The 22,918-nt window shown below is 32.9% G+C and overlaps 2 protein-coding genes across 2 annotated transcripts; one reads left to right on the top strand and one right to left on the bottom strand.

The window, feature by feature from the left end:
• Nucleotides 1–407: 407 nt before the first annotated feature.
• On the top strand, nt 408–15,420 carry tmbim1a (transmembrane BAX inhibitor motif containing 1a). The gene is made up of 12 exons (XM_077723983.1): nt 408–584; nt 2,506–2,835; nt 6,843–6,910; nt 7,039–7,103; nt 7,206–7,259; nt 7,346–7,396; nt 7,487–7,526; nt 8,658–8,695; nt 8,779–8,866; nt 13,465–13,560; nt 13,640–13,693; nt 13,764–15,420. The coding sequence occupies exons 2-12, from the start codon at nt 2,511–2,513 to the stop codon at nt 13,908–13,910; spliced, it is 1,026 nt and encodes a 341-aa protein (XP_077580109.1). The 5' UTR covers nt 408–584; nt 2,506–2,510; the 3' UTR covers nt 13,911–15,420.
• Nucleotides 15,421–17,300: 1,880 nt separating this feature from the next.
• LOC144201391 (uncharacterized) lies at nt 17,301–21,955 on the bottom strand. The gene is made up of 3 exons (XM_077723984.1): nt 21,878–21,955; nt 20,089–20,317; nt 17,301–18,361 (listed from the first exon to the last, which is right to left on the bottom strand). The coding sequence occupies exons 1-3, from the start codon at nt 21,915–21,917 to the stop codon at nt 18,190–18,192; spliced, it is 441 nt and encodes a 146-aa protein (XP_077580110.1). The 5' UTR covers nt 21,918–21,955; the 3' UTR covers nt 17,301–18,189.
• Between the last annotated feature and the right edge of the window lie 963 nt (nt 21,956–22,918).

The raw sequence follows: 22,918 nt of genomic DNA, 5'->3' as shown, positions 1-22,918 counted from the left end.
CGAGCCAGCTATGGACACACCCAATCCACTGTTGAGTGAAAAAGTCGTGGAAGAAATGGGCGTAACCTGACAAATGCAGGAGAGATATTATGACATGGTCGCATTGATGAAATATCTCTTCATCCGGCAGGGACTGGCCAACTGCTAAACGACTTGAAACTGAGAGACTCTTTTTTCATTTAAATGTAAAATGATAAAGGAGCCTGATGTAATGTGACTTCATACAGTGACAACAGGTTTTCATGAACGCAATGCATGTTTACGGAAGAAAAAGGAACGAACAAAGTTTCTACGCGTCCTTTATTTTTTTGCCTTTTATTGCTATTCGAGAGACACAAAACATAATACCGTCCCCATATTCACACTATCCAAACGAGACAGCTAGGCTACACGTCATGGCGCGGGTGTGGGAGACAGATTCCAGTGGACTCCACCCATTTTCTCGGCTATGTTCCGGGAAATGTTCTTCAACAACGCGGAGTCTCTCGGGGTCCAATAACCAGTCTAAAGTCCCACTTACTATTCCCTTTTCTACGACACGAAAGATCCACTTCCAGTTCCCAACTACCAGTAGGACAATCTTGGTATGTCGTTCTTTTGTTTTCTTTCCCCCAAATTACTTAGTAATGTACTGCTTCACAGCGACCGTTTGCGTGAGGGTATTTTAGCTCAGGTTTATATCTCAACTTCCTTATTAGTCGTCTTTGTTTTACGACAACTTTTTTGAAAGTGGACTTGGTAGAGCAAATTTTCCATTTCCACTTGTTTGACGAGGAAAAAAAATACAAACTGCGTGGAAGATGCTTATGAAGTTTGTGAATTTCATTTTTAATACGTCATTTCTGTGAGCGTGTGGAGATCTATGTGGACTTGCATTTGAAATACTGAATGGCCCCATTAAGAGGGAATACAAGCGTACTCCTGATGCGGGTGTGTGAATGTGTGCGTCTTTCCAGTAAAATGGTCGTCAACCGAAAAGATTTAGAACCAGCAAGATCTTCACTACTGACCTAACTTAATCAGGAATCGTGATCATATTTAAAACTTTAATAGAGAAAGTGACAATTTTTGGTCATCTAACAGCAACACAATAAAGACCTGCTGGATGTGGATGCCCGTTCTCAGTTATAATTAGCTCATCTCATTTTCTGAACCGCTTCATCATCATTACGGTTGGAGCCTATCCCAGCTGACTACGGGCCAGGGAGACCCTGAATTGATGGCCAGCCAATCGCAGGGCACAGGGAGACAAACAACCATTCACGCCACACACGTACTTAGAGGCAATTTAGTGTCCAATCAGCCGACCATGCATGTCTTTGGAATGTGGGAGGAAGCTGGAGTACCCGGAGAAAACTCACGCAGACCGACCTGAATTTGAACCCAGGACTTCCACTGTGGAGCCGACGCTCTAACCCAGGGGTGGCCAAACTTTTCAGCCCGGGGGCCACATTGACTTTAAAAATTTGACAGATGGGCGGGGTCAGTACAAGACACAATACATATAAAAAACTGCACTCGTTAATAGTATATATGAAACACAAACAGGAAAAAAAGGAGTAGAGTATTAACATACTCATCATTAAAGTAAAAAGTATAAAGTACAAAGTAAAGTAAAAAGGAATGTATTAAGAAATATTGAAATGTCATTTTAAAAAAGATAGAGGGCCTGTAAAACACAAAAAACAAATAAGAGTGGACAAAGTTACTGCTACTAGCTTCCGCGTGACGCCGCCATCTTGGGGAAAATACAAAATTAAAATAAAATAAACATTATTTGGACAACGTCGGCGGGTCGGATTAAAACGCCTCGTGGGCCGGATCTGGCCCGCGGGCCATAGTTTGCCAATGTCTGCTCTAATCACTCAGCCCGCGGGCCGCCCCTGTTATAATTATATCATTATTATTATTTTTAGTAGTAAACATTTGTATCTATATTTTTGGATTAAATTTAACCTGGCGATTGAATGGTTAGCGCGTCGGCCTCGCAGCTTTAGGCACACAGATCCCAGTCGCTGCACCTGTGGAGTTTGCACGTTCACTGCGTGGGTTTCTTCTGCGAACTCTGATTTCCTCCTACGTTCCATAATCATGCTTGGTAGGCTGATTGAACATTATAAATTACCCCTAGGTATGGGTGTGAGTGTGCATGGTTGTCCGTCTCCTTGTGCCTTGCGATCGACTGACCACAGGGTGCCCACCGCGTCTGGCCCGAAGTCAGCTGGGATAGGCTCCAGCACCCTCCGTGACCCTGGTGAGGATAAAGCGGTCCAGAAAATGATAGATTGAATGGATTCCCCAATATGACAAAAGTTTGGAGGGTTTCCAAAATCCTTTATTCTGATCTAAAAAAAAACATTTTCTGTTTGCGGTTATGTTCCCTTTCTGAATTGTGCATTTTAGAACAAACCAACAGAATACTGTAACACACAATAAATAGACTTGTCAGACTCAAACTTGATCTTTCATCAATGTGTTTTAAAACAAATCACTTTTTTCTTTCAGGCAAAATGTCCAGATCAGATTACCCTCCAGGTTATGATGAATCCCATGCCCCACCATATGCACCACAGGGTGGTGATTACTTAGCACCCCCGGCATATGGCTTCCCAAATTTTGCTGGACCTCATTCAGGACAACCTCCTGCTCCTTACCCCACTGGTCCAAACACTCCTCTCTACCTAGGTCAGCCACCGGGTTATCCTCCTGGCCCATACCCAGGACAGCCAAATCCCGCTGGGCCCCCAGGAGCTGGCTATCCTGGTCAGCCTCCAATGCCTCCCATCATGCCTCCCATCATGCCACCTACCATGCCTTCAGATGTTTTGAGCTCTGGTAAGACTGTAGCTTTTCAAGTGGGTAAGCAGTGAATTAAAACAAATGTGTGCGGTTCTAAATCTGATATATGTTAAATTTTTCGGACTGTGACTTAGTTCCTCTCGATCACATATTTTTGAACAAATAATTTCATAATAGAAAAGATTATCAACTCTTGCATATTTCTATTTTAGCGTTAACTTCCAGTGAAAGCTATCCGAACATAACTTTTTTGTACATATATGCAGTCGTACCTCTACTTGTGAAATTAATTGTTCCCAGAACTTTTTTCCTAAAATTTAGCAAGTAGATAACTACTTTATTTGTAAATTCTCTAATTCGTTCTACGGTCCTCAAAACGAGTACCAACTAAACTCTTTAAAATTGGTGAAAGTATCCCAATTTTGTATGAAAGACGTGAGGAAAATAAAAAATGAGAGAAAATGTTAAGAACATGATTTATTAATGTATTAAAATGAATAACAATCATACAAAATCTATCCGTGTTAAAACGCAGGGGAATAAGAGGAAGCTAACGGTCGGCAACAGAGAGTGGGTGTGTTGTTTGCAAACTATTCCAGAAATGGCCGTGAAGTGGGGGCGGGATTTTTTGTTCCAACCTATAAGAGGAAACCTTTCCACCAATCTGGTATCTTAGAAGTGCAGTGAGGGTATTGCTATCAAGTGCTTCTTGTTTTTACAGAAACCTAATTGGTAAAACTATTTGTGTTGAATAAGTTGGAACAAGATCCCGGACCCACAGCGGCCCTCGAGGACTGATCGGTTTGCCCAGCCTCGGTTCTAACGTGATAATCAATGACAATCAAATCAATCCGTGACAATTAAAAAAAACTAAAATAAGAGGATAAGGAAATGAATTTACTTTTGGGGCATTTTGTAACTTGGATATTTTTCGTATCTCGGGGCACTCATTTGCATATACAGTGGTACCTTGAAATATGAGCTTAATGCGTTCCGGGACTGAGCTTGTATGTCGATTTACTTGTATCTCAAATCAATGTTTCCCATAGAAATGAACTAAAAACTAATTAATTTGTTACAACCCTCTGAAAAAAAACTCCAAAAAAACAGGATATTGGAATGGAAAAACATTTTTATTTGTTCTAATTAACCATCTATTAACAGAGTAACAAATAACTAGTGGTTATGATGTTTAATCAGGGTTGGACCGTCAGGGCCTGCAAGGCCTTCTCTGCTGGCGTAACAAAGATATCTGAATCACAACCTGATGTTAATTATATTTTGTCCATGAATACTTTATTCCAAATTGATTGTCAGCTTCCTTTCAATGCTTTTACCCTGGTTGTGCTGCTTCCAGATGTGTTTTCATATTTAAGCATTAAATAAATGTGTTTCCTAAACTAAATTCATTTAAGTTAAATTTAAAGTTTATGTTACGTTACATAGTGTCACAAAAGTGTAGTGAAGTAAAGGGTTTCCCGTCAAGTCTCTCTCCTCCGCACACACACAGTCGTTAGCTGCTACCGTCTGTCTCGAAAGTAACACAATAATGTCGCATTTTATTGCAGTTCATAACCACTAGATACAGTTGTGGTCAAAATTTTACACACACTTGTGAACAACATAATGACATGGCTCTCTTGAGTTTCCAGTTATTTCTACAACTATATTTTCTCTGATGGGGATTGGAACAGATACTTCTTTGTCACAAAAAAACATTCATAAGGTTTGGTTCTTTTATGACTTTATTATGTGTTAACAGAAAAAGTGATCAAAACTGCTGGGTCAAAAATATACATACCGCAGCACGAATTTGCCATTTTGGTGACTTAGAAAGTTGTCAGTTAAATGAGCTTCACGGCCTCTTAAGTTCTTCTGAGTGAGTGATTATGAGTGACTACAGCTGGTGACTTTTTTGAGGCCATTTAAATAGGGCTCATTGGATGCAAACGCCCACAAACGCTACAATGGGAAAGTCCCAAACCCTAACCCTTGAATGAGCTTCATAGCATGGCCTCCTAACTTCTTGTGAGTGATTGTGACTACAGCGGGTGACTTCTCTGAAGCCATTTGAATAGGACGAATTGGTTGCAAACGCTACAATGGGAAAGCCAAAGGAGCTAAGCATCGATCAGAAAAAGCGAATCATTGACTTGAACAAGTCAGGAAAGTCACTTGGAGCCATTTCAAAGCAGCTGCAGGTCCCAAGAGCTACAGTGCAAACAATTGTATGTAAGTATAAAGTGCATGGCACTGTTTTGTCACTGCCACGATCAGGAAGAAAACTGAAGCTATCACCTGCTGCTGAGAAAAAAAATTGGTCATGAGGGTGAAGATTCAACCGTGAATCACCAAAAAGCAGATCTGCATAGAATTAGAAGCTGCCTGAACACAGGTGTCAGTGTCCACAGTCAAGCGTGTTTTGCATCTCCATGAACTGAGAGGCTGCCGTGCAAGAAGTAAGCCCTTGCTCCAAAAGCAGCACCTTAAGGCTCGACTTAAGTTTGCTGCTGATCACATGGACAAAGATAAGACCTTCTGGAGGAAAGTCCTGTGGTCAGACGAAACATAAATCGAGCTTTTTGGCCACAATGCCCTGCAATATGTTTGGAAGAGAAAATGTGAGGCCTTTAATCCCAAGTACACCATGTCTACCGTCAAGCACGGTGGTGGTAGTATTATGCTGTGGGGCTGTTTTGCTGCCAATTGAACTGGTGCTCTACTGAGAGTAAATGGGATAATGAAGGAGGATTACCTTCAAATTCTTCAAGATAACCTAAAGTCATCAGCCCAAAGATTGGGTCTTGGGCGCAGTTGGGTGTTCCAACAGGACAATGACCCCAAACACACATCAAAAGTGGTAATGGAATGGCTAAATCAGGCTAGAATTGAGATTTTCAAATGGCCTTGCCCAAGTCCCAACTTAAACCCCATTGAGAACTTGTGGACAACGTTGAAGAAACAAGTCCATGTCAGAAAGCCATCAAATTTAACTTAACTGCATCAATTCTGTCAAGAAGAGTGGTCAAAGATTCAACCAAAAGCTTGTGGATGGCTACAAAAAGTGCCTAATTGAAGTGAAAATGGCCAAGGGACATGTTACCAAATATTAGTCCTGTTGCATGTATATTATTGACCCAGCAGATTTGATTACTTTTTTTTCTGTTCACCCATAACAAAGTCATAAAAGAACCAAACTTCATGAATGTTTTTGTGACAAAGAAGTATCTCTTCCAATCACTCCATCAGAGAAAAACAGAGTTGTAGGAATAACTGAAAACTCAAGAGAGCCATATGTTCTTCACAAGTGTATGTAAACATTTGACCTTAACTGTAGGTATTTGTTGATTTGAGCATAGGTCGTCAAATTAAAATGAAAATCATATTTTTCAATTGTTATATCCTATTTTTAGGTGCTTTTTTCAGAGGGTGGGAAGAGATTAATTTGTATTTTGTGATTTCATATTGAGAAAAATGTATTTGAGATACGAGTACATTAACATACAAGCTCGGTCCCGGAACACACTAAGCTCGTATCTCAATGTATTACTTTACTAATAATTAGTATTAGAAAGACCAATATTGGTCAATCACTAATTTAGAGTGTTCAAACCACCTACCATGTATGTTTTTGGGATGTATCCTGAGAAAACCCACCCAAGAGAATATACAAACCACACAGTAAGGATCAACATGGAATCAAACCATTGGCCCCAGAACTGTGAGGCCTACACGCTAACCACTCACCTCACCTGTGCTGCAAAAAAGTATTCATATTCATTCATTTATTACCACAATGTTTCAGGATTCTAACATCATTCTTGCATTTAATGGGTCATGCTTATTCTCTTCCGCAGTGTTCCCTAACTAAAACAAATTTACTTTACAAAATTATTTGATTTCTAGGAAGTAAGGCAGCACAAAGATTGTTGGTCGTCACGTTTTCACAGTAGTGTCACTAAGAAATGGCAATGTCAAAACTAAAGTAAATGTAAATTGTTTCATTACTGGTTAACTGCATATTGCTGCTCTTATAATGACAGATGACGAATTTGCTGCGAGGGGAAGTGACTGGGATAGTCTGAGTGTTCGCCATGCTTTCATCAGAAAGGTAGTGTTGAGAAGTTCAACTCAAATGCCTAAAACATCCCTGTTTATTGTACATGGTAATAATGTTGTTCAGTGTCTTGACTATTTAGTTGCACAACTATCGTGTTCTGTTTTATTTATATTGTTCAGGTGTATATGATCCTGGCTCTGCAACTCCTTGTAACAACAGCCATAGTGGCCGTTTTCACCTTTGTGTGAGTATTGTGTCAGTTGTTATTCTTTCCATCTATGATCTGTATGCAACCTACATGGTTGATGTTTTTTTATTTTTTTTTTATTATTATTTTTTAAATCAGGCACCCGGTCAGGAATTTTGTACAGCAGAACCAGGCTGTCTACTGGGCATCATAGTAAGTTGAAACACATTTCATGTGAAATAAAACAAGGGCTAACTTTCTGAACAGTGTACTAATCTTTTAATGCTTGATTTTTCCAGTGCTGTATACTTTATCACCCACCTTGTTTTGGTTTGCTGCAAAGGCCCACGGTAAATGTGAATATTTTAAGCATAACAATCTAAAAAAACTGCCCATTGAAATTAATCTGCATATATTTTGTTATATCACGCTCTCTTTAGGAGGAAGTTTCCATGGAATATGATATTACTCTCCATCTTTGTGAGTTGGAAGCTAATGCTATTTTCAACTAGTAATAAGACATATGCCGTTTTATGCAAGGTGCTATACTCGGGAAAGTTGATTTTTGGGTGTGCCAACAGCTCAGGACTGAGTCAGCACACTTTGGAACAAAGCCCTCAATGACACAATCTCTCATTTTCTTTGTGTCTGTTGGTTTTGGCTACGAAAGAATGCATCGCTTCCCTTTGCTTATGACAGTTGTTGAGAAAAGAGCATTCGATTTTTTTTCCCACGTCACGTAACACTTAAAGTCAACGCAGCTGTACATCCCTCGAATATCGCGGCTTCACTACATTACAGAATTTTTTCTGGGGGAATATTTTGTAATACATTTATTTTTGGAATTTCTTAAAAAAGGGAAAATCCACGGTGGAATTCGCAAGAGGAAGCCACTCCCCTGATCGGCGCTTGCTACTATAACTCAGCGCTGAAGTAAAAAAATATATATATATATTTTCAAATAGGGGTGACCCTACTTCGTTGTTTTCCGTTACTCGCGGCCATGTCTGGTCGACATTAACAGCAATAATCGAGGGATTACTGTACTCGCCTAATTTAATTTGAGCCAAAAGGGAAATAAAAATCATATAAGCTTTTAACGATAAATGGATGTCAACATCAGTGAAGAATTTGCCAGGCCAAAAAAGTGTTGTTGCTTCAATTTCCATATGAGAAAAGGGAAATAATTGTTAATCGTCAATGTAGTGTGGTTAAGTAGCAGCGTTATATTAAAAATCGGAAAATTACTTTGGTGGTTTTGAAAGGTTCCCTATACCGAAAGCAACACTATTTAAACTATTCTTATTTACACTGCCGCAAAAATCTGGTTACCATCAGCGTCTCCGCAAACGAGACAGAGAGGATTTTACTGACGGATAATTATCTACAATTTAAAAGATTTTCTGGGTCTGTCTTGACATGCTTTTGTCAAAAATAATTCAAGCACCTTTTCCTTCCCCTTTCTTGCTTGAATAGCTTTTGAACTTTCTTTCTGCTCCGTTTATCATGCCATCTCCCTGAATTGATTTATGCTTGATTTTTTTTCTTCCAGTTATTTGTCAGTGCCAGAAATAGAAACCCTAATAATAATGTATTTTTTCATTTGTTCAGACCCTGGCTCTTTCATATATGGCTGGTTCCATATCAAGGTAAAGAACAAATAAAAAGTCAAGAAAATGGATAGGATATGATAGTGGTGGTGGTTCTATAACAGTGCTCAATGTGCTTTCAGTTACTATGACACATCAGCAGTGTTTCTTGCATTGTCCATCACTGTTGTCGTCTGCATTGCTGTCACAGTCTTCTGCTTCCAGACCAAGGTAGATACATATATATATATATATATATACATCAATAGATATTTATATATATACATATATAGATATTTATATATATATATATATATATATATATATATATATATATATATATATATATATATATATATATATATATATATATATATATATATATATATATATATATATATATATATATATATATATATATATATATATATATATATATATATATATATATATATATATATATATATATATATATATATATATATATATATATATATATATATATATATATATATATATATATATATATATATATATATATATATATATATATATATATATATATATATATATATATATATATATATATATATATATATATATATATATATATATATATATATATATATATATATATATATATATATATATATATATATATATATATATATATATATATATATATATATATATATATATATATATATATATATATATATATATATATATATATATATATATATATATATATATATATATATATATATATATATATATATATATATATATATATATATATATATATATATATATATATATATATATATATATATATATATATATATATATATATATATATATATATATATATATATATATATATATATATATATATATATATATATATATATATATATATATATATATATATATATATATATATATATATATATATATATATATATATATATATATATATATATATATATATATATATATATATATATATATATATATATATATATATATATATATATATATATATATATATATATATATATATATATATATATATATATATATATATATATATATATATATATATATATATATATATATATATATATATATATATATATATATATATATATATATATATATATATATATATATATATATATATATATATATATATATATATATATATATATATATATATATATATATATATATATATATATATATATATATATATATATATATATATATATATATATATATATATATATATATATATATATATATATATATATATATATATATATATATATATATATATATATATATATATATATATATATATATATATATATATATATATATAATATATATATATATATATATATATATATATATATATATATATATATATATATATATATATATATATATATATATATATATATATATATATATATATATATATATATATATATATATATATATATATATATATATATATATATATATATATATATATATATATATATATATATATATATATATATATATATATATATATATATATATATATATATATATATATATATATATATATATATATATATATATATATATATATATATATATATATATATATATATATATATATATATATATATATATATATATATATATATATATATATATATATATATATATATATATATATATATATATATATATATATATATATATATATATATATATATATATATATATATATATATATATATATATATATATATATATACATATACACATATATAGATATTTATATATATGCATGTGTTCCCTCGCTTATCGCGGTTAATGGGGACCGGGACCACCCGCGATAATGAGTTTCTGCGAAGTAGGGATTCCCTTTCAAAAATGCTTAATTTGAATTTAATTTATTTTATTTATTTTTTTATTTTAAAAAAAATTACCCCCCTGTATACAGTACAACATATAGGATACAGGTAGAGAGAGTGAAATTCATGTTATAACAAAAAAAACTGTAAAATATGTTGTTTCAATGTAATATTTGTATTTTTTTTAATCCGCGATAGCTGAACCGCGAAGTAGCGATATATATATATATATATATATATATATATATATTATATATATATATATATATATATATATATATATATATATATATATATATATATATATATATATATATATATATATATATATATATATATATATATATATATATATATATATATATATATATATATATATATATATATATATATATATATATATATATATATATATATATATATATATATATATATATATATATATATATATATATATATATATATATATATATATATATATATATATATATATATATATATATATATATATATATATATATATATATATATATATATATATATATATATATATATATATATATATATATATATATATATATATATATATATATATATATATATATATATATATATATATATATATATTATATATATATATATATATATATATATATATATATATATATATATATATATATATATATATATATATATATATATATATATATATATATATATATATATATATATATATATATATATATATATATATATATATATATATATATATATATATATATATATATATATATATATATATATATATATATATATATATATATATATATATATATATATATATATATATATATATATATATATATATATATATATATATATATATATATATATATATATATATATATATATATATATATATATATATATATATATATATATATATATATATATATATATATATATATATATATATATATATATATATATATATATATATATATATATATATATATATATATATATATATATATATATATATATATATATATATATATATATATATATATATATATATATATATATATATATATATATATATATATATATATATATATATATATATATATATATATATATATATATATATATATATATATATATATATATATATATATATATATATATATATATATATATATATATATATATATATATATATATATATATATATATATATATATATATATATATATATATATATATATATATATATATATATATATATATATATATATATATATATATATATATATATATATATATATATATATATATATATATATATATATATATATATATATATATATATATATATATATATATATATATATATATATATATATATATATATATATATATATATATATATATATATATATATATATATATATATATATATATATATATATATATATATATATATATATATATATATATATATATATATATATATATATATATATATATATATATATATATATATATATATATATATATATATATATATATATATATATATATATATATATATATATATATATATATATATATATATATATATATATATATATATATATATATATATATATATATATATGTGTACGTACGCGTGTACGTACGCGTGTACGTACGCGTGTACGTACGCGTGTACGTACGCGTGTACGTACGCGTGTACGTACGCGTGTACGTACGCGTGTACGTACGTGTGTACGTACGTGTGTACGTGAATACGTACGTATATATATATATATATACACACATATATATATATACATATATATGTATACATGTATGTATATGTGTGTATAAATATACAGATAGAAATAGAGGGATAGAAATATATATATATATATATATATATATATATATATATATATATATATATATATATATATATATATATATATATATATATATATATATATATATATATATATATATATATATATATATATATATATATATATATATATATATATATACATCAATAGATATTTATATATATACATATATAGATATTTATATATATATATATATATATATATATATATATAGATAGATATAAAATGATATATAATATAATGAACAAGATTGTTTTCAATGAACCCGACAGGCCAGATTGATTGTTCCCTTTCGTGCAAAATCATTATTTCCCATCAAAAAAAGTTTACTGATGTTCTGTGTTCCTCCATAATGGGGAAATTTCACTGCTAATTTGAGAAGTTCACCTATCTCTTCCCCTGCTACAGTAGCTGTTCGCAGAAGAACAAAAACACTGGTTCCCATAAAAAAAAGCTTTTCTGGAGTCACTTTGCTCTTTTTTTTGATAATTTAATTTTGTTTATTAGTTGTCAAAACCTCACCACAAAAACGCTTTGCACTCCAACCTTATAGATCAGGGGTGGGCAAACTATTATTCTACAAAGGGGCGTTTGTGCGGGTTTTTATTCCAACCTAAAAAGAGGGCACCTTTTCTCAAACTTGGTTTCCTACAAGTGCAATCAGTGGATTGCAGTCAGGTCCTTTTTTTGTAGAAATCTCATTGGCTAGTTTCTCTGCTGGATCGGTTGGAACAAAAACCTGAATCCACAGTGGCCCTTGAGGACCGGTTAGCACACCGCTGTTATAGATAGTTGCTTCTTGGTCACGTTTGCAGCTCCTGCCTCTTTCTCTAGATTGGCTCGCTCATCATATGTCAAAGAAGTGGTTAGAAGCTTGAGTTTATCAAGACAGTATACTGTATGATGAATATATGATTCGGGAAGGACCATCTTTCATGCAAGGCTAGTTTCCACTTGGATGTACTTGATAAAGCTGTCTGTCCCTTTAATACCACATTGATTGTGCATCAAGGTGGACTTCACCAAATGCCGGGGCTTCTTCTGTGTGCTCGGGATTGTCGTCTTTGTGACCGGAATCATCACATGCATCGTGCTGTCGTTCCAATATGTAAGTTGTAACTTCTGTGAAACAAAGTCTTGGGACCAACATATATTTTGGTGTCATTTGAATGGTTTCACTCTTGCAGATCTACTGGCTTCACATGCTCTATGCTGCTATCGGAGCCATAGCATTCACTTTGGTGAGTATTTTGATATCATTTGGAGACGAGCACCAAAACATTCTGGAACCGTTTTGTCTTCTCTTTGCAGTTTCTGGCTTATGACACGCAACTCCTCATTGGCAACAGGAAGTACTCCATTAGTTCAGAGGAATATGTGTTCGGTGCGCTTTCCCTTTATGTCGACATTGTGCAGATCTTCCTTTTCCTGTTGCAAATTTTTGGTTCAAGCAAATAACACTGTTGGGGCACATGAACAGTCATGTCAACAGAGCTCCAGAAAATGTATATATCATGCTGTTTTATGCCTTGCCACACCACTCCATATAACTTTAGAATGTAGATCATCTTAATCATGCTGCACTAAATTGCTGTTACGTAAAAGGCTGAACTTGAAATGTTGTCACTCTGCCAGACAATCGGCTAGAAATTTGTTTCTACATTTATACAAAAAGGTATTGCAGTATCCAAATGTTGCCATTCTTTCTGGCTTAGAGTAAAAGCAGACTACATTTATATGTATTTTACCTAAATGCACTTTTACTGGTCAAAAATCTCCAATATGTCTGTTGTTGATTTGGTTTTACTTGTACTGTTCTACGGGACTTTGAACTGTGTTTTCATGGGTGTTGGTTGACCAGAATAGTTACATAGTTAGATCCATTAACTACTAGATATTTTCTGGGGATACGTGCATTTTTGCCAGCCGGTCTTCTCCAGTTGTAATATAAAATCTTAAAGTATTCAACTTATTTCCCCTCGTCGTCTGCAATTTGCACCGACATGTTTCCCATGGACAAAAAAAAAAGCCCAGGGCTTAAAAATTTGCATTGTATATTGAATGTTTCCACTAATGTTGTGGAAATGGAAAATGTATTTATAGAAATATGTAAATATTCATGTTGATTTCCCTTTTTTTAAAACCTTTGTAAACTACACTCAGTAATTAATGAGGTTGCGCCATTAGATAGAACAGGGGTAACCAAACGATTTTCAATGATGGCAGCTTTCTGAAAAATTGCAGCCTACATTAGCCATTTTCAATTCAATACTTACACTTTCATTTGTAAAGGCAACCATTTGCAGAGCTGCCAACCTCCCATCACATTCCAGGGGTATCATTTCTAGAGTTTTTCCGGAGTGAATGAGATTCACGCAAAATCGATATAAAATGTAAAAAAAAAATACATAGGACAATTTAATTCAAACTTCTTATGCTTTTACGCTACTTGAAATATTGTTTTTGCAAACTATTGAAAAAGTACAGCATAATTAAAATACCATATTTACTCAAGGATAAAGTGCACACAATTTGTGACTAAAAATTGGTATACATTTTTTTTTCTTTTTCGCAGCTCACACCAAGGATTCCAAGGGTACTGGTAAATAGCAAATCCTGAACACATCGCCATGACAAAACATTTATTCACAGAAATTCTTAGTGTAATACATCGTCATAATATTTAAACATTTTAAAAGTCTGATTTGTCATCATCATCAGACTCACCAAACAATGGATTCCATTCTTCTTGAGTTATTCGGTGTGCACCGGCCAATAGAACGGGCTCTTGCACCCCTTCTGGTGGCTAGAGACAGTTTGTACGTCTCCCATTATAACGGATGGTTGGGGACTTTTTCACTGGCGGATGGCAGTGTTTCACCGGGATTCCTGTATAACGTGCACCCGAATTTTGCTTTAGTGTTTTGTGCGTTATACTCGAATAAAGTAAGCTTATCTTTGTGTTTCAGTCCTTCTACGTGCATTTTACAGTCAGTAATTCCACCATGTGTCACTTTAGTCGCACTTTCAAGTTGTGCAATGTGCAAATGTTGGTCCTATTGGAGACGGCTTATTGATAAGAATGACCAGTGCCGAGTAGTACTCCTGTTTACTTTAGAAGTTTAGAACAACTGATGAACAAACTAATGATAGGATTTGTTTCAAAACAAAAGACTGGTAGTTTAGCCAATACTTCCCTTACGAAAAAAAACAAAAATGAAAATGTTAAAGCGATAGCAATTCCGAATCGATTGCTACGCTGAAGTCGCACAAGACGAATAATTTGTCAGAACATTTAACTCTCAAATGAGTCAAAATGCCCCCATGTTACCAAATTAATCCGGTTTACGGTGCAGTTGAATCAAATGCAGAAGTAAGACGTAGAAACTGTCGCGATGGTGTGAATTTCCAGGCATTTAAATTGGAAATTTGATACATCTCTGAAATGGTTGCTTCAAAAAAAGTGACACGTTTTTTGGGGTTTCCAGAGGGAGGTTGTCAGGAGTCCCAGAGTTTGTCTTACTTGTACAGGTAAACTCAGAAAATTCCGGAGACGTTGGCAGCTCTGGATATGGACAGTAATACCTTGACATACAAATGTTCCAACATACGAAAAATTCCAAGCAAATTTTTGCCCTGCGAAACAAAACTAATTAGAGATGTGAGAACATGAGATGGTTTCCAAAGCGGCCGCCAGGTGGCCAAGTATTTGACAGGCTGCTTATTAGAACAGCACCGCTCTGTCTTTCTCGCCAGATCTTCGTTGCGTAAAGATATCTATGAGCACTGGCATTTTTTGCATTAATCAGTGCAGAATTAGGTGAAAAACCATTGGGTCCGAAGCAAGCCGGTTTAATGAGGGGTAAAAAAAAAATGTATGATTATAATCGACAATCGATATAAAGCATTTAAACAATAGAAAAACATGAGTTGTGTAACCGTGACTGAGCTGGCTCGCCAACATAAGATTAAATTTTTTTAAGTGTATAGTAATTTAAGATCATTTACGTTAAATTAAAAGTATATGTTACATAGTGTCACAAGTGTCGCGAACCGAATGTGAATTTGAACAATTAAAAACATGTTTTTCTGTTATGGTATCCTATTTTTAGGTGTTCTTATCTTTAGTTATTTTAAATGGGGAAAATTGATGTGAGATCTGAGTGAATTGACATACAAGCTCTGTCCCGGAACACATTAAGCTCGTATCTCAAAGTATTATTGTATGTAAGACCTAAAATAAATATATACTTGTAAACACACATTTTTCGATGTTGCCTTGATCCAATACATTATGTATCATATTTTGTCACATTCACCAAAGGTAAATTTTTGTTCAGCAACCAAAAATGCTCTGAAATCAAATTTATTTGTTACATCCTATGAAAATTTTTAACACCGAGGTCTCAATTGCTTTTTTGCATGTTTGTGTGGAGAATATAACTACAGATTTTGTACATCTTTACAATAACAGCAACCTTTGTAAAATTAAGTAAAAATTTTGATTTGATCAAGCTCTTCATTAGTTTTTAAGATAACCTTAATATTTAAATCACATGAAAATAAGACTCATGAGGACTACTCTGACCACTGGTCTCGTTCATAAACTGAAATTTGCGTTTCATACCTTGATTTCAACACTTAAGGTTTTGAACTCTGATCGAATTAAGAAGCTCTGTTCAAATGACTACCTCCATCCGAATGTAGGCTGAGCTGAAGTTGGTGAACTCTCGATTATTATAGTCATGCCTCTAAGTATGACATTTTCAGGTTAGGATTTTTTTATATGCAAATGAGTGGTTCGAGATACGAAAAAGATCCAAGTTACGAAATCCCCCAAAAAGTAAATGCATTTTCTCATCCGCTATTTTATTTTGAAAATATTGTTGCGCATGCATTGATTCTCACTTTAGCCCTCTCTACCCTCTACTGGGCTCTCATTTCATGACTCATTCTATCTGATATAATGACAATAAAAGCTTTCAAATCAATTCAATTGGCTGTCTCATAACAATCACTATCCATGTTTCAAGATTCTGTTATATACTTGTCCACCTAAATTCTCCCCTTTATTAAGTATTGCAATTCCCCTTAAGTGGTTAATACCCATACGAATGTAACGCGGCACATTGTCAAACAGAGACACGCACACAGGGCACACGTGAAAGTCTAAAATGTACTACAAAGTATACGGCTTTCCACCATTGTGGATCGGACTCTTCCCGCCATATGGCAGACAAACACGGGTATTACGTCTTCCGGTATAACGGCCGTGGGGGAACTATTTCAGTGGTGCAAGGCACATTTTCAAATGCTTCATTCATTTAAGGGCATTGATAAATATTTTTTTTACAATTTTCTCAATTTTTTTTAGTTTAGTTGGTAGTTGTGTTAGGACGGTGAAACGAATTAGTCAATTTACATATAAAGTACTGCTCTACTAAAGTTTCAGGTGAAAAAAGTTCTGGAAACAATTGTTTTCTGGCTTTTCATACACAATAAATAGTAGTGTCATTGTGAGCTTTGTGTATCACAAATATTCTATGGTAGTTAAATTAGCATAGAATTTTCTTTGCACTCAAAAATTAATTTACACAGTATATTTTTCTATTCCTGTTTTTTTTCCCTGCATGACAATGTAAGAGAGTGATTGAGTAGTGTGACTCCCATGTTTAGGGAGGAACAGTCCCTCTTATTTACATCCCATCTTGAACAGTAGTACAAGAGGTTAAATGCATTACTGATCAAGTTTAACAGTCTCTGCAGTTTGGCAGTAGCGGCTTCCTTCGTAATCTCCCTCATTTGACCGTCGCATCCTCTGTCGAATTTTCAGTTGCTTTAAACGGTTCTTGTCCACTTGTCTCTTGGCCAGCAGGAAGCCAATAATACCAGTAGGGAGGCCAATCATCCTGGTCGGAGGCAAGGGAGAGAAAATGCATGCAGCAGTGTGATAAGGACAACCATGTTACCAGAGGAAATACCTCACCCAACATACAATAAATACAGCACACCAGCATGTATTCAGCTACAATAGTTTGCGATTTGGTGTGGGTCAATTCAGAAGCATAGCAAAAGCAATCTAAGCACCAATTGATAGCCATGTCCTAATTAACGATGTTCAGTGTATAAATGCATACATATTGTAGAATAATACAATACATTTGTCCCAAAAACCTATTCCTGTCTTTATTTGTCACTCGATCTATTTTACCAGCACAGCCTAATGCTATCATGGTGGCTGCCCAATGTGTGTAACTACATGGTGATGATTACTTTGAGAGGAATGCTGAAGCATTTTGAGCCTAGAATTTTACCAGTCACATCCATTTTGTGATGATTGACCGTCAATAGTACATGCTTAATTGTTATTATTGAATACCTGATATGCTATGATTGTTGCAGGTGTTGTTTTAGCATTCACATTTGGATTAATTAATAACCTTGTAATTGCTTTGATTTATGGCATTAAAGTGGCAGGAGAAATTACCGCACGGTAGAATTATTCGTGGCAGAGACGATGTCGGAATGTATTCTCACTTGCAAGTTGATCATCAGAAATGCCAATTTAATTAAATGTCAATAATTGAATCAGATGTCTGCCTGCATTGTTTTATAATTATACTAAAGTATAATTATTGACAAATCTAACACTTGACATACGAGACAAATTTTGAGGTACGAGCAGACGCGAGTGGCTGCTTATGATTTCAGTTCAGTCTTTATCGCCGCATCTCCCTCGTGCAAAAATCTCTACAAGCACTTAGCGGGGCGTTGGATTTTATCCGTGTTTTTTTGCGTTAGTCAGTGCAGAATTAAGGGAAACACAATGGGTGTAAAGCCAGCCAGTGCAATGACGGATACTGCGAAGAAAAGGCATATGATGACAATCGATATTAAGCACTGAGCTGGATCATTAATACGTATGAAGAAGCAGAACGTTCGCCTCGAAAGCCACTGTGGAATATATTAACCTCATTGCCTTGATTATTGCGCAAGGTTTATATTTAGTGTAATGTAAGATTAAAACTTTCTTTAATTGTGTGTGTTTACGAATTGAAGTTCATTTAAGTTAAATTTAAAGTTTGTTGGGTTACGAGCGTATCCGTGAAGTCTATCTCTTTCCCAGCCGCTAACTCTGCATTGTATTGAATAATGTCTCATTTTATGATTAAACATCCTAACCACTAGTTATAGTCTGCTAGTAGATGTTGAATTATAACCAACAAAAATGTTTTTTCCATTGTAATATCCTGTTTTTGATGTTTTTCCAGAGGGTGGGAACAAATTAATATGTATTTAGTTCATTTCTAGGGGAAACATTGATTTGAGATACGAGTAAATCAAAATACAAACTCAGCCCCGGAATGCATTAAGCTCGTATCACAAGGTGTGACTGTACTCCGGTTTCCTCCCACATCTCAAAAACATGCATCAATATATTTAACATATTCACGGTGGATGTATGAAATAATCAATTAGGCGTATCGGGTTACCATTTCTTAGTAGTTTTTGGGGCAAAACAGAAACTGGTAAACAATAGAGCCACCATGTACAGTGAGTGGGCGGGAGTTTTTTAGTTGGGTATCAAATGACAATAGGACTCAGTTACATGGACTTCCTTGGTATATGAACTTACCATGCATAGCCAATTTTCATCATGGGATTCTTGGCCTTTTTAAGAGGAATGTACTCCGGACCCTCGATATCACTTTCTTTGTCCGCCACCCCACTGCTGCCCTTGTTCTTCTGCTGTGCCTCTGTTGCAGGACTGCAAAAAGATGTGGTCTGCGACCTCAAACACTGGGGCTGAATCGGTGAAAGGAAACTCGTAACAAACCACTGACCACGGGGAACAAGAGCTGTACCTGGTGAATGGAAAATAAGGAGGACACTTCCCTATAAATGTTTGACTTTACATGCCTTACATGAATTTTATTGTAAGTCATTTTGAATGTATTTGACATCCTTGATTGTAAATTGATGACAATTTTGCGCATTAGTAGAATAAAGAGCAAGAAACGAACAACTATGCATTACTAGTATTGTTTTTTACATTACTAGTGTGACTTTTAAAGTAACTAGTTATGTGTTATACTCAAGTACTATTGGTAGCATGCCAATTAATGTTTCATATTTTTTGTTTTTCTTATGTTAAGTAATGTAGTAACTTTCTTAATTGTAACAATGCAATTTGATTACTTTTTCATAGAAGTAACAATTAGTATTTACTTTTTAAAAGTAACTTGAACAACATTGCTACTAAATGTTGAGTTTTCACAATGAGTCAGCATGACGCTGTTCCAATGGTAGTTTTTTTATTTAAAAAAAATAAAATAGTAGGTATACCGGAGCATGCAACACATTTGAAGAATTTATAAATGACAGTACAATTATTATATTATTTATTTGGCAACACATCATATTTTTAGCAATATCAAATATTTTCAGTCAATTTCTCTTCCATAGACCATAAATAAATTCTTTTAACCAATGTAAAGCATTTTTTTTTCATTGAAAATGCATACCTGTCAACTGGTACGTTCTCGCCGTAATTGGTACAACTGAAAGCCCATTTTTATATTGGTACGCTGTACACATGAAAATGGTACGCTAAACGGTGATTTTGAGAAAAAAAAATAAATTAAGGCACTTTCTAGCCATTTTTCACCATCCGCCATTGTTTCTTCCCGGAAACGCATGTCTGCCAAGTGATATATGTACCGGCGCCTCTGATTGGCTAAAAAACGCATGTCTGCCAAGTGATATATGTACCGGCGCCTCTGATTGGCTAAAAAAAAAAGATCATGATAAACATTTCGTTTTGTAACACTTTCACCATGTGATTTCCGTTTCCTGTTCCCTTGTTTATGTTTACTTTCATTTTCACTTGTTGTTCGTGATTTTTTACAAAAAAGTAAAGTGGTAAGATTTTCCATGTATTTATACATATATGTAAGGGCGAAAACAAAATTTGGTAAGATCACAAATGGTTCGAGGTTGACAGGTATGAAAATGGACATTTGGCTCTTGTGGTGATGAAAATGCAAGGTGGCCAAGATAATGGAGCCAATCCCAGCTGTCTCCGGGCCAAAGGCGGAGGACACACTGAACCCCGTGTTCCTTTACCTTTTCCTTTATCTTGTCTAGTTAAACCAGTGGTCAATGTTTTGGTTATTATGTTTTCTGTTATTTCATTTCTTTTTTGAACGCTGTTTTTTAGCTGTAAATTTAAATTAAAAACCTAGTACATTCTAATTTTGCAGTATGTATCCTGTCTGTAAAGTTATATCAGTAGAGAAAGGGGTTTCCAATTGGATAGAGAACAAAATTGATATTGTTCATTAGCCAAAGGAAGAAATGTATGAATATACGTGTCTGAAAGTGATGTTGCAGAGATAAGTTAAAACATGCAAACTACAGTTTACCTTTGTAAGCTGAACTAACGACGGTGCAGGAGGCTGCCATGTTTGTTGTTATGCGATGTTTTGCACATGCGCAAATACCTAACAGAAAGACGGGTGCGTCATCTAGTGGACAATGAAGATCATAATGACCACTTAGCCATTATACATACAATTGTAGTTTAACTTTTGAGACAGTGTCGCACGGTAAATGTCTGAATGATGCCAATATTCAGAAGTTAAACAGTTATTATTAGAATGCATTTCTTACCCGTCTGCCAGCACCTGGAGGTGTCTTAGATTAGGGGCATGCAAACTACGGCCCGAGGGCATATTCCCGGCTGCTGCCTAATATTAATTGGTTCGCAGTAGTGATGGGTCGGGCGACCCAGATGCGATGAGGGCATCAAGCTCCCTCGGCAAACTCGGTGTCAGTGCGCGTACCGCTTTAAGAAAGTCACGTGACCAGTAACAGAGCTGCATCGACCCAGAGGCGCCAAACTGTTTGTAAAATAGCGCATCTGTCAATTTACATTACTAGGATAGAGGTGCAAAGCGAGCATCGCGTTATTGACCCGTTAATTGCTTGAAGTATATTGCGGTGAAAGATGGCGACGACATGCATGGAAAACGTATTTTTATTAGCGAACCAGTTCTTAAACACAGCAGTGTATTCTGTTCCGTGCGAACGCATTCCTCAAAGCAGGAGAAATTGTGACTAAGAAACGAATTGCAAAACCCCGGAGACACTTTTTAAAAAATATCTTTAAACCAGTCCATTGTTTTTGTCATTAACATCATTCACTTCCCATTTGACATTATGACAGATGTTCACTGTGAAATAATCTTAAAAGTAAACAAATATTGTTTCCATTTAAGATATCACCTTGAATCGGTGTCACGGTCATGTCATAGAGACCTTCGATCCATATCACAATCATCAGTGTCACTGTCCGGCTGCACCTTTGTAATAGAGCCATGCATCTTTTAATAGGGAATTTGTATGTTCCTTGTCATAGAGAACTTGTATGTCACAAAATCTTGGCCTAATTAAAATTGTTATTG

This window comes from Stigmatopora nigra, chromosome 9, assembly GCF_051989575.1.
Source record: "Stigmatopora nigra isolate UIUO_SnigA chromosome 9, RoL_Snig_1.1, whole genome shotgun sequence".
Taxonomy (NCBI): Eukaryota; Metazoa; Chordata; class Actinopteri; order Syngnathiformes; family Syngnathidae; genus Stigmatopora; species Stigmatopora nigra.
Note: the sequence above shows the minus strand (reverse complement) of the source record. Positions and strands in the feature narration are given on the sequence as shown.

What these genes read in the sequence shown, in the direction of transcription:
- LOC144201391 (XM_077723984.1), bottom strand. Translation starts at nt 21,917, where the DNA reads ATGGCAGCCTCCTGCACCGTCGTTAGTTCAGCTTACAAAG. An exon ending in CGTTAGTTCAGCTTACAAAG is followed by an intron (nt 20,318 to 21,877) that starts GTAAACTGTAGT and finishes TCCATTCACCAG; the next exon opens with GTACAGCTCTTGTTCCCCGT. An exon ending in ATGAAAATTGGCTATGCATG is followed by an intron (nt 18,362 to 20,088) that starts GTAAGTTCATAT and finishes GCCTCCGACCAG; the next exon opens with GATGATTGGCCTCCCTACTG.
- tmbim1a (XM_077723983.1), top strand. Translation starts at nt 2,511, where the DNA reads ATGTCCAGATCAGATTACCCTCCAGGTTATGATGAATCCCATGCCCCA. An exon ending in GTGGCCGTTTTCACCTTTGT is followed by an intron (nt 7,104 to 7,205) that starts GTGAGTATTGTG and finishes TTTTTAAATCAG; the next exon opens with GCACCCGGTCAGGAATTTTG. An exon ending in TCTTCTGCTTCCAGACCAAG is followed by an intron (nt 8,867 to 13,464) that starts GTAGATACATAT and finishes TTGTGCATCAAG; the next exon opens with GTGGACTTCACCAAATGCCG.